Raw genomic sequence first — 14,642 nt, forward strand, 5'->3', positions numbered from 1 at the left:
AGAACTGAAAAGAGTTGAGATAATAAGATTGTGTTAAATCAGTTTTTGGCCTTTGACCTTCTAAAATGAATGTCTAAAACAGAATTAAGGGTGAGGTTGTATATAGACATGGAGTATTGTCCTTTAAATTTAAATGGCTGAAAAATTGGGTTAGCAAGGGCTTAGGCTATTTTCTTCTCCATCTACAGAGATAGGCCACACCTTTTTATCTAGAAAAATTTTGTCTACACTACACTCTTGGAGGCTTGCATTGTGCAACTTTTTTTTTTAATAACATGAGAGAATAAAACTCTTCTAATTGTTTGAGACTGCTGGTGAAGATGGCTTTTCTTGCTCTGTAACTTATCCTCAAGCTCAGATTTTGCCTTTACTCACAGTAGTAAGTGGTTTCAGATGCAGAGCCCTCACTCTGTCCTTCCTTAGCTCCTTGTTTCAGTTTTACCTCTGCCTTGTGCCAGCTCCCTAATGCAGTCTTGCATCAGTTCTCAATTCTTTGCCTGGTAGCCCTTCCTCTGCTTTTTTTTGCCTTTCCTCCTCCCAGTTCTGTTGCAAAATTCTAATTTTTGACCAGGTGTTGGTAGCATTCTGGTGTATTCTAATATTGTTATGTTGCCCTTGCTTGTGTCATAGTTGTTCCTGAGGTGGACATTTAATGGCAGAGAAAAGGAGAATATTTTAATTATATGCTGTGTTTTAATGGCTCGCTAATTACTCGTAAGTGAAGAAGCAAGCCTTCTTTCCTTTATCTTTCATATTTCAACTTGTTTTAGCAATAATTAAAGTTTCTGGTGTAACTATGTCTTGAACAAATCTATTTCACTCAATATGTTTTCTTGGGAGGCCTTAATTTGGAGTTTATTTGATTTAGGACAAAAATTCATACCTTATTAAATGTGTCTTTTTAATGTGTACTTATATTCTCTTGATCTGTGGTATGTCAGCCAGCTTACTTTGTTTACTGTCAGAAGGCTGATGTTAATCCATCTTCTAGTCTGATGCAAAAAAAAAAAAATTGCAACAGCATTTGAACTTGAGGAGGCCAATTTAAGCATGAAACATGAAAATAAGTCTTATTTTTAATTTAAACAAAAACCAGTCAATTTTATTTGAAATTGTTTCCATGTGTATGGCTGAGTTTTCTATTAAATTTCAGGCTACCAATTATTTTTAGACTACATAAATTAATGAGAACAGATGGAATGTATGATTAGAAATTTTGGCATATTGAGCAGTCGGGCTGAACTGAAAAATACTTGAATGTATAATATGAGGAAAAAAATTATATCAGAGAGGTATATGCAAAACCAGAGGTGCAAAAGGATTCTGTGAAGGCAGAGAGCACATCTGAACTCAGCCTCCACTGCACACTGAAGAGTACATGAGTAAATGGTCTCTTGTCTCACAGGTGGTTGTGTCCAGTCGTGTGTCTGGGTAATTGTATCTCTAGATGTAAGTTCACTCCTTTAAGGGAGTGAAACAAATAATTTCAGTAAAATCTGTCCAAATGAGAGGAAGGAGACAAAGCCTGCTTTTCAAAAATACTGCGTAATATATATTCATGTAATGATGTTCATATACGGTGTTCGGAAATGAAATATTTACCTAGAGAGATGAATTGCATTTTTTAATAGTACTGAGAGAAGAATTTGTCTTTGTAGAAAAGGAGAGGAGTTAAAGGTTCGTACTGAATTTGTTGCCCTGCTATTTTCATATCTATTCTAGGTGGCTGCCAGCATTTTATCAGGGTTGTTAGTATGGTTTTGTTTGCAGTTCTTCTGAAAGTATTTTTCTTATCTCTATTCCTTGAGCTGGTTGCTTTAAGTAGAACAAAATTTGTACCCAGGATATCAGCCCTTCTTTACTGTTTCTTGGAGTGAGTATATATGTACCCATTTTTCCTTAGAGCAAGGAAGGAACATAAACTTTGTGTTTCAACATGAATAGTGATGAGGCTGCAAGTTTTCCGGCAATGCATAAATGCATTGTTAGCCTTGCACAACTTTCCAGCAAAATTATGTATCAGCAGTGTTTTCAAAAATTGCAATAATACTTCGTTTTATTTGGCTGATAAATTAAGCAGATATTCTCTTCTAAATGTCTGCTTTACAGAGACAAAGGAATGCAAATGTCTTAGGTTACCTAATAACACATGAGCACTCATTTTCACTTCAGATAAATGTTCATTTAGGCTTTTATTTCTTGTCGTTTAAATATTGGACTTTTTTTAAAAAATCATGTTAGAAAGGTGAGGAGAGGGCTCAGTTACTGCAATTACTAAGTTAATTATTTTGATACTTCACTTAAATGGGATGCCATGTGTTTCCTTCCACCCACCCTTCCAAGAGTGGTGGAAGGTGGATCTTATAGTGGAAATAAGTTTAGAAAAAATGGCCCAATGTAGTGCAACTGTTACCTCATTTTGGCAGTTGGCAGTTTTCTTGGGTAGATTTTAAATTGAGAGGAATTGGAAGAAAACCAGAACCTTCCCACATGCCATGTGACTCCCAGAAATAACAATTCTGTATTGAGCTTGTTAGGAAGAGCTATGAGCATCTGAGACTGGCTCAAAGTGAAACATGTTTGTTCTTCCAGGAGGAAGAAATGAAGCCTCTGGCTAGTTACAAACTTTTAAGCATTTTTTCTCAAAATGGTTCAAGTAAATTAGGATAAAAACTCAAGAGATGTCTTCCAGCTTTGCTAAATTAGAGAGAGTTTTATTTCCCAGAAATAAGGAGGACCCGTACAATGCTATCATGAGATGGACTTCACCCATTCAAAATAGGAATATTCAAAACATTATCTTTATTAGGGAGTAATCATGATTAGGATGGCTTATCCTGTGACATGACCACTGCCAGATGAAGGATAACATTCCCAGTTATTAACAGGAACACACTAGATGGTGAAGCCTGTTTGGCAAATGTTCTGCTCTCCCAGTGCACAGTCTGCAGTGGAGGTGTGCACTGAAGCACACAGTAGTACAGAAGAGTCACTGTATCCTGGTTCAGGAGGGTATGGGGTTGATTATCACTGCTTTGAGAAGCTGCTTTTAGTGGCAATTCACAGTATGAAATACAGTGACTTTCAGAATGCATTTTTAATTGCTCTTTGCTCTTATTTCTCTTTAGAGAAAATTAAAGGTAAATACAATTACAACTAATGGACGTTCTTGTATCTAACTAAAAATAGCTTGAAGAAGATTTACTGTGGTTTGCCTGTCAGTTAAAAGTTTATATTACACATGATTTAAAATTATTTCTTTATTTAATTTAAATATTGTTACAGTGGAAAAGTGTATTCTTTGTGAAATCTAGTGGAGTGAGCTCTATTCCAACTAGCCAGCATAACAATAACCTGTTTACTAGAAAGAAAATACTTGTTTTTTAAACAAAATGCAGAATTGTCTAACTTCTTAGAATAAAAAAGTTACGTATTATCAAGCACTCATTTTGCACTAAAAATAAGCAAAAATTTTATGTTCAGCACAGCTTGTAACTTATTCTCTGTAAGATGGTGAAGGAATCACTAGTCTAATTTGATTTTTTTTTTTTAATCTTGGATCATGTTTCTTTGAAAGGGAAAATACAATTTGTAAGGTTGAGGATACAGTATTAAGGAATTATATCTTTGCTGACATTCATATTGCATGTGGAGCTGGCATGCCATGTGAATTATGTGACTTTGTTCAGAGAATTACAAAGATTGGTGTATTTTATCCATAAAAAAAGAAAGAAGAAGAGAAACACTATGCATTTAATACTGTAGTGTTTCTATCCTGCAAAGTGCTTTATGCTTTCCTTTGCTTTTAAACAAATATAAAAACAAACTAAATATACTTGTAGTCCTGCATTTATCTCATTCTTTGTAAATGGAAGAGTGAAAGAGATCTTTTGACCATTTTACCTGTCCAAGCTTTAGTTATTTTGGCCTTTGTTGTAAATTAACACTTGGGAATGCCATAGGGTAGTGTGGACTGAGAAGCAAAGTGCCTGTTGCTAACTGGTAAACACATTTCTTAAATAGCCAAAGGGAGATGTTTCATTTTAAGAATTTTTTAACTCGGTAAATTATTTCTGTTATATCCAAATATAAATACTATTTAAGAATATATTCAGACTGCTAATAAATAAATTCACTTTATATGAAATCAACTCAATATAAATTAGAATTTATAAATTAAAACTCATCATAAATGGGGAAAAAGTAAGATCTGTGCACTTTGTTACTGCCTCACTAAGAAAAATAGCCAGTAATTAGAATGTTGGTGTGTGAATTATTTCCCCTCTAAAAAATCTGAGATATTCAGTAGTGTTTATACAACACATTACAGACGAATGACTGAGTACTTTAAAAAGTTTTCTGTTCAGTATTACAGTTTTTATACCTCACACTTTGTTTGGTCTTAAACCAGCAGATGGCATTTGTTACTCCATTTAAGTGCAGACGAATGTAAATTTTATAAACACAGCGTAATTAACTTCAGTATATGAAGAAATCTCGTTTTCTGAGCTGTGCTTCTGATACCTCTGCATTTGTGCAAGTTCCTGTAGTTGAGATTCCATTTACTTAGCATAAGGTGTATTGGGGCATGTAGAGAGCTCTGAAATGCCCTCTTACACATTCTACAGCCTCTTGTCCTGTGGCCAGCAGCATCCTCTCTGCTTTTCAGGATTTAATGCCAGTGTTCCACCCTAACTGCTGTAGGGCACAGTGCTTCACTCGTTCCACTGTTTGTAGGGTGTCTGATGCTGAGCAGGCTGGTAGGACTGGAGGGACCAGGACTCTCTAGGGCAGCTGTAGTCTGGCAAGGCACTGGAATATAGGAGCTGGGTAGTGGTGAGCACATCTCTGCAGCACACAGCCAAATGTTCTGTACTTCAAACTGTATTTTATGAAAGCCCCTACTGTATTCCAATTTGCATCTCTACTACTTCGGTCTATGGGAAAGCACTATCCCTTCCAATAGGGTGACTTTGGGTTTGCTTTGCTTCTTATTTGGAGATTTTTCTAATTGAACTTAAATGTCATATTAGGAGCACTCCAGTTTTGGAGGAAAATGAAGGTATGAATTTAAAATATTTAGCTCAAGGTGGAGTCAGTTGGTTTTGTTCATTTTTTCCTCTAGGAAGTGTGGTGGTGATTTAAAATGCAGATGGGCTTCCTGAAAGAGCTACTAAAATGGCTCTAGTTACTCTAGTATTTAGCATTCTGGTCTTTTACTGTGCAGATCTGATAGTGAAGTGTAGCTGCTAATATAGTGAATAGTTTCTGCCTACAAGACTTTAGTTTAGGTGAACATTTTACTGATGTCCCTTCTCTTACTTCCTCCCATTATCCTGTGTTACAAATTACCTGTAAATGTGACTCCAGATCTCTCTGGGTTAATAATAATTTGTTATATGGGGCACTCTGACTCAGGACACATAACGCTTAATGTGTCCTGGGAAGGTGTTTTCAAACCTAAGTGTGTCTCATGTAGGGCAGTTCCCCTTACAAGTTTCTTTAACTAAGTGGCCAAACCAAGGAAGTATAGACCAAACCTGTAGATTTTGAAAAAAGTAGAGCTCTTCTACCCATAGCTTCCTGTAGCAGAGATCCTCTCCACAGCAGCTGCTCACCTGCAGGAGCTTTTACGGTTCCTGTGAGAGCCACATCTTCAACATCCTTGTTCTGATGGCAGCATGGCTAGAATGGAAGCAGCGAACTTCTCCTTGAACCCAGCCAGATACTGAGCAAAATGTCTGTGTGGTTCTTCTAGTTCAGGAACTTCATCTTACTCATTTTGGATCAATAACCTATTAATGCTCATTATTAATCAACAGTAGTAATTAGTTTGATGTAAATTAAGTGGACCAAAACCTTTATTTGCTGTTAGGTTTTTCAGAGAAGCAGAGCTACTGAGATCTTGCTAAATTGCTTCAAAATTTAACCTTGGATTTTAATTTAAAAAGTCCATACACTTACATGTTTTTTTCTAGAGCTCATTGGTTCAAAAGCAAAAACACCTTACTCCTGGCAGACTACTATGGTATGTAAATATTACGTGGGTACTTTCTCTTTTGCTGAAAAGTAACAGGGTTTGTACAAAACTTCTGATTGGCTGTCAAGCCATCGTAAGTTGTGCAAGAAAGGAACTATCAAAGATTGTTTGAGCAGTGTGTGATTTGGAAGGGCATGGACCAAGCAGATTTCACAAGTTCTTTCAGGTCTCTTGTACTTACGTGAAAGCAGCTGTTTCAAAGATGGTTCCTGGCTAACCTTTGTTTTATTATGGAGCAATTGTGTAATTTTTATTCACATTCTGCCAACGTCTACCTTGCAGTCTGAACTGTCCTGTTGGCAAGCACCCGTGAGCACAGCACCTTGAAGGAAGGTGAGAAGCTCCATGCTGTGAGAAAAGTATGGAGCAAGGTGATGTGTTAGGAGAGAAATCCAGTTGTCTTTGGCAATGGGACAGTTTTGTGGAAGGTTTGGCCTTTGTACTGAGAGTTCTCTGTCCCCTTCTTATCAGCACTAGATTTGGGACCATGACTACAAGGTATTTGATTTCAAAAGGACCAGATAATGTGTTGGTAGAAATGAGGAAACTTGATCTGCTGCCATGGTATGTGTCCACAGAAAATCACATCATCTTAGATGATGAATTTGTCAAATTTTGACAAGAAAACTGATGGGAAGAGTAAGAACTCCCAACTTGCCTATGAAGAATTTGATGTTTTTCTGTCTTTTTTTTTTTTTTGAGTTCTCCCTTTTTTATTCATTTTGTGTCATCATGGTTAACAAGTAAACGATGCCGTTTGACCACGCGAGCTTAAATGAATGCTTCCTGCTTAGAGCTGAAGGTATGAAATGTGTGCTGCAGTTAAACTGATGTACAGTAGATGCCAGTAGAGACCTACTGAGTCAAAATAGAAATATGACCAGTGTTTCCATAGCAACAACTTCCTCCTGGCAGTCCTATTTATAGCAGTGCTGCAGTCCCAGCCTCAGTGCAGCTCTCGGAGGGACTCTCTGGGAAGGGTTAACCTTGTTAGAAAAAATGTAGGCATAAAGGTACACTAAGACTGTATGGGTTTGCTTTCTTGTGTTTTATTAAACAATGAAGTTACTGATTGTGTTTATTTTCTTTATGTAGGTTTTGAAAAATCTTTGTTTCAAAATGGAGAGCCATTAAATCTGTAAGCTGTGAGCAAATGCTGCTCCTCCTTCCGTGTGTTTAAGAAGAAATGCAACCTAGTGGAATAGTGCTGGATGTATAGTGAAAATCAAAACACATCTGCTTTTTCAAGAGCCTTTTTCTGTCTCTTTCTACCCATAATTCCCTCTGAAATATGCATGCCTGGCAAGACTCAAAATGGATTGTGTTCAATTACATAATTTCGGATGAAAATGTAGGGGGTTTTTAAGTTACAAAATGGCTTTCTGTATACTTTGCTTTACATCCTTTTCTCTCAAGGTTTATATTACAGCTAGAAAAATGCCACACATATTGTCTCAGGCTTATAGCACAGACACTCTGGGATTTTTAGTATATTTTTATTGTGCAATAAATTTGAGTGTCATTAAATGCTTTTGTATTTTCAAATTCAAAATTAGACACATGAATTGTTTTCTTTTTATGAAATGTGTTGGCTACATCTTTCAACTTACAAATACCTTATTGGTCAATAAGAGACCTGCAAAATTTAGCAAGATCCCCAAGCTCTTAAAAATGGAGAATCTCTCGCTAACACTTTGTATCAAGTAATTGCTCATTTCTTTTGTAATAAATAATAAATGCTGAAGTTGGGTTTTCATCCTTCGTTCTTGAAATAACTGATGCATAAAGGAGAAAATGTGTTTTATCAAGTCATCAATTTTTAAAGCAAATAAATAAACTTTCTTTAACCTCTAGGAAAAAAAAGTTCTTTATTAGTCATTTATAAGGTTTAAGTTATTTTTTCCATTGATTACAAAAAACTATGCAGAAAATGTCGCATGTCTCTTTAATGCAATCAAAGGCTTCTTGTGAAAAAAATGCTTCTATTTAAAATAATATGTTTAATATTTAATATAAGGTAGAAAATATATTTTTTTATTTAGAGAAATAGTAGTTTTCTGGTTTCATATTCTAAGTTTCAAGATTTGGAATTCAAACCTAAATTTTAGTTAGCTGTAGGTGATCTGAAAATTGTTTTGTATCGTAAACCTACTTTTCTAGGTCCTGTCAAGGAATACAGTTAATTGTCTTAAAAACTCATGTTCTTGATTGCAAGATTCTCAAGGCTAACCTTTATTAAACCCTAGAGAATGTTGTTATTTGTACAGTCCTGCTTTGCCTGAATATAGAAAAATGCACACATTATGCTTTAAAAATATTTAAAACGATTTCCAAGTAAAGTTACAACACATGGTAACATGCTGTTACTCAACCATCTGGGTCCTTTGAGGAGAGGAGAGTTCTCTCTTTCTTAATCCTTCATTTTTAAGGCTTGACTGGTAGGGTAGAGTTTCTTCTTAGAAATTGAGAAATACTGTTTCAGCAGAGATTCTTAAAAATAAATTGCCCATGTAGCTACCTGGTAGATTCTTTTTCAGTAAGGAGCAGGAAGGTGTGTGGCTGGGTTATAGTGCTGTGTGTTGTAACGTGCAGCAGGGCATCAGCCCCTTGGAAATCTGCCCAAGGCTCTGGGTTGGCCATCAGGAAAAGTAAAAATGGCTTTCTTGCCTTTATCAGCTTAAAGGACCACAATGTCAGCCCTTGTCCTTGCCTATCATCATTGCGTTGCTTTTTATAAAATTGTGGGAGAGTTTTTACTGAAATACTATTTATCAAAAACTGGAATTTGCAGATGCAATGTTCAAATTCATAGTTGAATGTCTTACCCACTGGTCTGAGTTTTATAATGTGTTTTAAAATTTTGCCAAGATTTGGTGTTCAGAAGATAGCAAAAATAAAATTTCTGTCTTAAGGAATTTAACATTTCAGTGTTGACTTTTGCTGCAAGAAATTGGAACTTTGTTACCTCTTACAGAATAGAAATTTCAGACTTTAACATTCTGTTCTTACTATATAACATATAAATTACTTGGTGTGAACAATTAATTGGATGATCAGTGTGTCAATAACATAAAAAATTAAGTAAAAGGAAGTAGGAAGTTCCACCTTTAAAAATCATGGACTTCATTCAAGGGCACTGAAAGCCATTTGGGATGTGGGTTTGTATGGTAGTTTTTTGTACTGTCACTGGCCAATGCCAATCAATGTCAAGAATTTCCTAGGTTAGGAGAGTATATTACTGTCTGTGAAAATATGACCAGCACTTTCTTTTCATGTTTTATGTCTGCAGAACTTCTGTAACTGTCTATACTGGCAGTAGTTTATAAAATGCTGGCAAATTCAGGCTTTCTCTTAGGATCTCTTCTAACAATTCCTTTTTGGTAACCCGTTTTCACTTAAACCACTTCTGTGATGTCAGAGGATGAGTATCTATGATTCCTATTTTTGGCACCTACCTCAAATGTCCTGGTTAGGCATTTGGGTGCATTAAGAGCTCTGAATTTTGGTGGGCACGGTTACTCTGTGGCAGTTTACATATCTCTCCATGGACTTGAGATGGCTCACTGGCTCTAACTTATGTGAATTTTGGAAATTACTGTCTTTCAGATTAGAGAAACAAAATGGTTTAGTTGAAGACCTGTGTAAAAGATAAGATGACAGAAGTGTAAAGGCTCAGAGCCATGGAAGAGGAGAGAGACAAGATAAGCACACCATCATAGCAGGTAGCTTTGTTTACTGGAGAAAATAGCCAAGATCAGAGTATTAGTCTCTTGGAAGGATTCCCTGAATGCCCAAAGACTTGTGGTGAGCTACAGGGGGAGCACATCTGTACAATTCCAGAGAGGCTCTTCAGCCCCAGAAAGTTCTCCAGGCAGGAAATAAGCATCTTGATGTTGTTTTAAACATTTTCTATATTGTTCTATGGGAGTTGCATAGCCTTACTCTGTTTTAAAGTTTTTGGTTATAAATGGCATATGATCAATCCCCTCTGCCTATTTGTGAGCCCTGGTAAGGCAAACAGATCTTCATGATCTTCACTACCTCTTGTTTATGGCAACAGAGTCTTGAAGCAGTGGGATGTTATGGATGTCATAATTGGTCTTGGAACAGAGCAGGTGAAAGTCTAGAAGGCATGAGATGGCATCCAGGGAAGGTTGCAGCACCAGAGCCTGATGGAAGAGCAGTCTGGTCACCCCAAGATAGCTGATGCTCAGCCGAATTCGCAGATGGCTGTCTAGAATGTGAGCATTTAGATGGTTGGTTCCAAATTTTGAACAGGGTCTGGAGAAAGAAGTTATATTTCCAGAATATCTGTAACTTGAAAGCACAGGGCATTCCTGGGCTTTGTGTGGAGTCTAGAAATGTAGCCTGTTGTGCTGGTCAGGCCCAATCACAAGTGTAGCAGTGCCCATGAGGAGGAGCGTAGCCGAATCTGTAATGTCTGTCTGTCGGCATTTTTATTGTTTTATCATTGTCATGGGCAGTTTGTCAGCATGAGGGTTTTTTCTGAGGCACAGGGCTGTTATGAAATGGTTATATAATGTCCAAGGGTGGGTATCTGCTGACATTTGAAAACTATGCAGTGAGAAGTATGGTGGTGAAAAATGAGAGGTATGTCTTTAACACGTGTTGACTGCAAGACAGGAGACAGATTGTGGAAAAGATATTTCAATCTTTCTTAAGAATAGCCTAAATTTTTAAGAAGCCACATCGTAGATGTGCAGAAATGTTTGGGTTTCCATTTTCACAAAAGTGAATATTTAGTACAACCCATTGTAAGCATGCAAAATTATATAAACTGCAAATTAATATAATGTTAAATACAGCTGTCAATTTATTTTCCTTGTATTTTGCGCCATTAAAAATTACACTTTCTAGACTTACTCCACAGTTGAAAATACTAAAATTTCTTGTGAAAGAATTAAATCTTATCAGCAAAACGTTAAATGCAATTGGTTCATTTGCAGAGAAAGTAGAATGCAGTTTGAAGAAGTACAATGCAATTGTGTTTAAATATGCGATAGAATTCAACTTCTTCATTTTTTTTTTTAACAAAGGAGGAAAATAGTATGTTTTTTCCCTCCAGTTTACTGAATAAAATAAGTTTATTCAGTAGTGTTTGCAAGTAACTTCCTTGCTTAGAAAGTTGATTAGTTTGAAAGCATGAGATTACTAATGATTAGATTCCAGCTGGTTATGTTTGCTATGATGATGTAGTACTCCATCTTAATAACAGGGGAGGAACTGCAGAATAGTTACTTTTGGTTTTTTTCGCACATGGTTGTGGTAAATAAAAAAAAAATCTATCTGCTTTCTGATCTTTTCTTCTGAAACAGGTTGTTTATAGTACTCTAACATAAAATGTGTATTTAAATATTAAGTGTAATGCATTAAAAAGCTATGAGAACACATACTAGAGAAGTTATTGCTTTTTTGTTTGTTTGTTGTAAAAACAAAACACTTTTTAATTTATATGAAAAGAGACTTTTCATAGTATAAACCAGTACATCATAGAGCTTTCCTTAACAGGAAGTAGAAGGGAGTCGTGGTTAGCAAACACTGCAGACAGGAAGCTCGACACATGCACAGCTGTTAGTGGCGCTGGGTTGTCCAGCTCCCTTCAGAAGTTTTCTGTTTTGGGAGGGTTGCTGGTGTGCGTGGATGGCAGGGGAGGAGGACGTCCCTTGTAACCAGAGCCCAGGGACACCCACAGCACTGCAGAGACTGGAAGGGTTTGCTAATCGCCTCTTCCATAGGCACTCCAAGAATGGTGCGCATGAGCAGCCAGCGACTCTGGAAAGTGAGAGCCCACAGTGCTCTCGGTACTCTGCCCAGTGGGATGCATCAAGTAAGTGTGGGGAGGGGTTTGTTTCTTTTATAGGTATTTGCTCTTCAGCTGGCCTCGTAAATGAAGTGTGAGCACTGATGTGTGGTACTTCCTGGGGCAGTTCTGTAATTCATTTCCTAGAGGTATTAACGGGAAGAAGAGCATATTGCATCAGGCAAGGGGAGATGGGGGCTGGTCCATGGGCTGGTGGCTGGCAGAATGTATCCCTCATTCCTTCTATTCTTTCAAAGCACAGTTGACTTGTTTTGGCAAACCCCCACCCTAGTTCTTACTTCTAATTTACTTCTTTCATTTTCAAATTAAATCAGCGAGTTCAGCAGAAATAGAAGACTAACTAAATACTAGAATGTTTAAACTTTGAAACAGGCAGACATTGCTGCACAGATTAAACTTCTAATTATAGGGACTTTCATCATTCATACTTTTATTTTAAGGGCTATATACATCAGAAACGCTCTATATAATGGTAAACAATATAAAATTTTGTTTGATTTTAACTGTTACATACTAAGTGTAGAATGCTGATTAGCTTTAATTTCTTAATTAGTTAACAGTTTACAGTATTATTTGTATGGATTAAAAGTTTTCATGGTTGTATTTTGAATAATAAAAGATTTCCAAAAAATCACAATCTAAATAAATTGATATTTGATTTTCTTTCTTTTAAATTTTAAAGCTGTGTACTATTTTGCAAAGCAATTCTTGTCTCTGGTTAAATACTCATTTTAAAATGTTACAATATGGTAATTTATGATAATTTTGTTCCAAATTTCAGATTCATTGATGGATTTGAGATAGCACAATTATTTCAGTTGAAGATAGGCCATGTTGGAAATGCTTAGCATCACAGTGTTACCATGAAGAAAATCAGTATTCGTACTTCTTACTTGAAATTTAAAATATTATATGAGTAGGGAGTGAATCTATTCTCAGAGGATAAGCAGCAAACATGGAAACAAAAAGGTGTTAATGCAGGAATCTAAAATAGATTAAATCTAGGTCTCCCAGAGATGGGAAAGAATTGAGTCGTTTTGTTGGGAAGGTAAATGATGAAAGTGCATAAATTCTGAGCTTTCACTTCTCCAAAATATTTTCAGCTTGGTAAAAATAGGCACATACTTGTGTTTATGTAGAAACTCTTTTTTATGTAAATAGCTATTTGAAAAAATAACACTGAAGCATTTTTGTTTATATAACATGAAGAAAAAAATGGTAATGACCTAGTGACACTCACAAATTGCGACCTGTTTATGTACAAGTCTCTACTTTTTCCCCCTCTGTTTAAGGCTTCCTAGTGTGACATGTTTGATGAGGAAATGGACTGTCATGTCTCTTGATAAACATGGTGAAAATGGCTGTTCTCTGAATGCTATTTTAAGTCGTAATTAAGCAGAGCAGTTGCATGCAGTTTTCTGAGCTGAAGTTGCTGAGCTGGTAGCTGAATGGTGGGTGACTATGTAGCTTTGGTTTTGGGGTGAAATTCTGAATCTTTATTCTGAAACTCTTCATTCAATCTCTAGATTATTAAAAAAATAATTTAAATTACTGTAGGTACCCATGAACTGAGTGCATGTTTAAAGCTCCTTATTTTACTTCCACAGTGGCCAGAGTGATAGAGAAGATAAGGAGTACAGTGGAGGAAGTATTTCTGTCTACTCCTGACTCCTAATTAGATCTTCAGAAAAATACATCACCTGTGAAAATAGTTTGTAAAACATGAAAGAGAAACAAGGTGTTTGGGGATTTTTGTTCACTTAGTTTTGGTTGGTTGGTTGGTTTGTTTGGGGGTCATTTTCTTTTGTTGTGGGGGTTTTTTATATCCATGAGTGCAATGTCATAGAATTGCCCAGAGTCACTGAATTCAGCTTGTAGATTAATTTCATGGAAATTTTAATGAATAAGCAGTGTTTTAGAAACATGCTACTGTTTCTCTTGGAAGGATGTTTAAATATTCTCAAATATTCTGCTGATATCATTGCAACCTAGAAACATTGGTGTAAAGTTTTAGGTGAAGCTGCTTAGCAGACAGCATGAATTACTCTTGAACTTCAAGGCAAAAGCACTCTAATTCCTGAAAAAAATTTGCAAAGTGACTTCTCAGAATTTTTGTTGTTTTAGGCTTCAGATAGAATCCATTTGCAAAGGAAGCTAATGTATTTATAGCTTCTGCTGTAACAAAATACAATAGCAGGTCTGTTTCTGTTCTTTTACAAGTGGTTTCTGCTGAAGCTCTGGGTTTGCTAAAGGGGAAGGAGCTGCTGCTCATTTGGGTGGAGTTTGTGTTGTCAGTCGCTGTTGTCGGTGTTGTGGGTTTGAGTAAATTGCCGTGTGGTCTTTGACCTTAAGGGATTTTCAGTGGCTGAGTTTGAAACTTAGCATCTTTGCTTTGTTTTTTTGATATATAAAACATACAGTTTCTCTGACTTGCACTGGATGCTTGGTTGATGCATGAAATGATTGTGTTTTGTAATATCCTCAGAGTCCAGTAGGGCAGAGGTGACTCAGGGCATCACGGGCCTCAAAATCTGTTTTAAAAAGCTGACTGAGCACACATGTGCTGGTACAGCCTGGACTGGTAAGCAGGTCAGTTGTGCTGCACTGCCCAAGGGGGAAAGGGACATGATGGGAGCCATCAGAACAATGCATTTCATTCTTTGTTTAGATGTCTTGACGGTGACCACTTGAAACTATATGGAACCTACATTTTGATTTTTGCTTTGTTTTCTTAGTTGCTTGTTGCTCTTTAAAAAATTT

General features: G+C 36.5%; 1 protein-coding gene across 5 annotated transcripts in view; it reads left to right on the plus strand.

Annotated features, from left to right (window-relative positions):
• PRKACB (protein kinase cAMP-activated catalytic subunit beta) overlaps window positions 1-14,642 on the plus strand; it is a 65,560-nt gene that overhangs the window by 20,489 nt on the left and 30,429 nt on the right. The window contains exons 1-2 of one of the 5 annotated variants that reach the window (XM_085067937.1): window positions 10,138-10,281; window positions 11,797-11,888. The exons of 1 other annotated variant lie outside the window; for it this stretch is intronic. In XM_085067937.1, the coding sequence (XP_084924063.1) occupies window positions 10,247-10,281; window positions 11,797-11,888 (127 nt within the window). In that variant the 5' untranslated portion in view covers window positions 10,138-10,246. Of the gene's footprint in view, window positions 1-10,137; window positions 10,282-11,673; window positions 11,889-13,589; window positions 13,621-14,642 lie in introns of those variants that run through there. 3 more of the 5 variants (XM_085067943.1, XM_085067936.1, XM_085067941.1) reach the window with 3 other exon arrangements.

This window comes from Lichenostomus cassidix, chromosome 8, assembly GCF_008360975.1.
Source record: "Lichenostomus cassidix isolate B80296 chromosome 8, HeHo_3.0, whole genome shotgun sequence".
NCBI lineage: Eukaryota > Metazoa > Chordata > Aves > Passeriformes > Meliphagidae > Lichenostomus > Lichenostomus cassidix.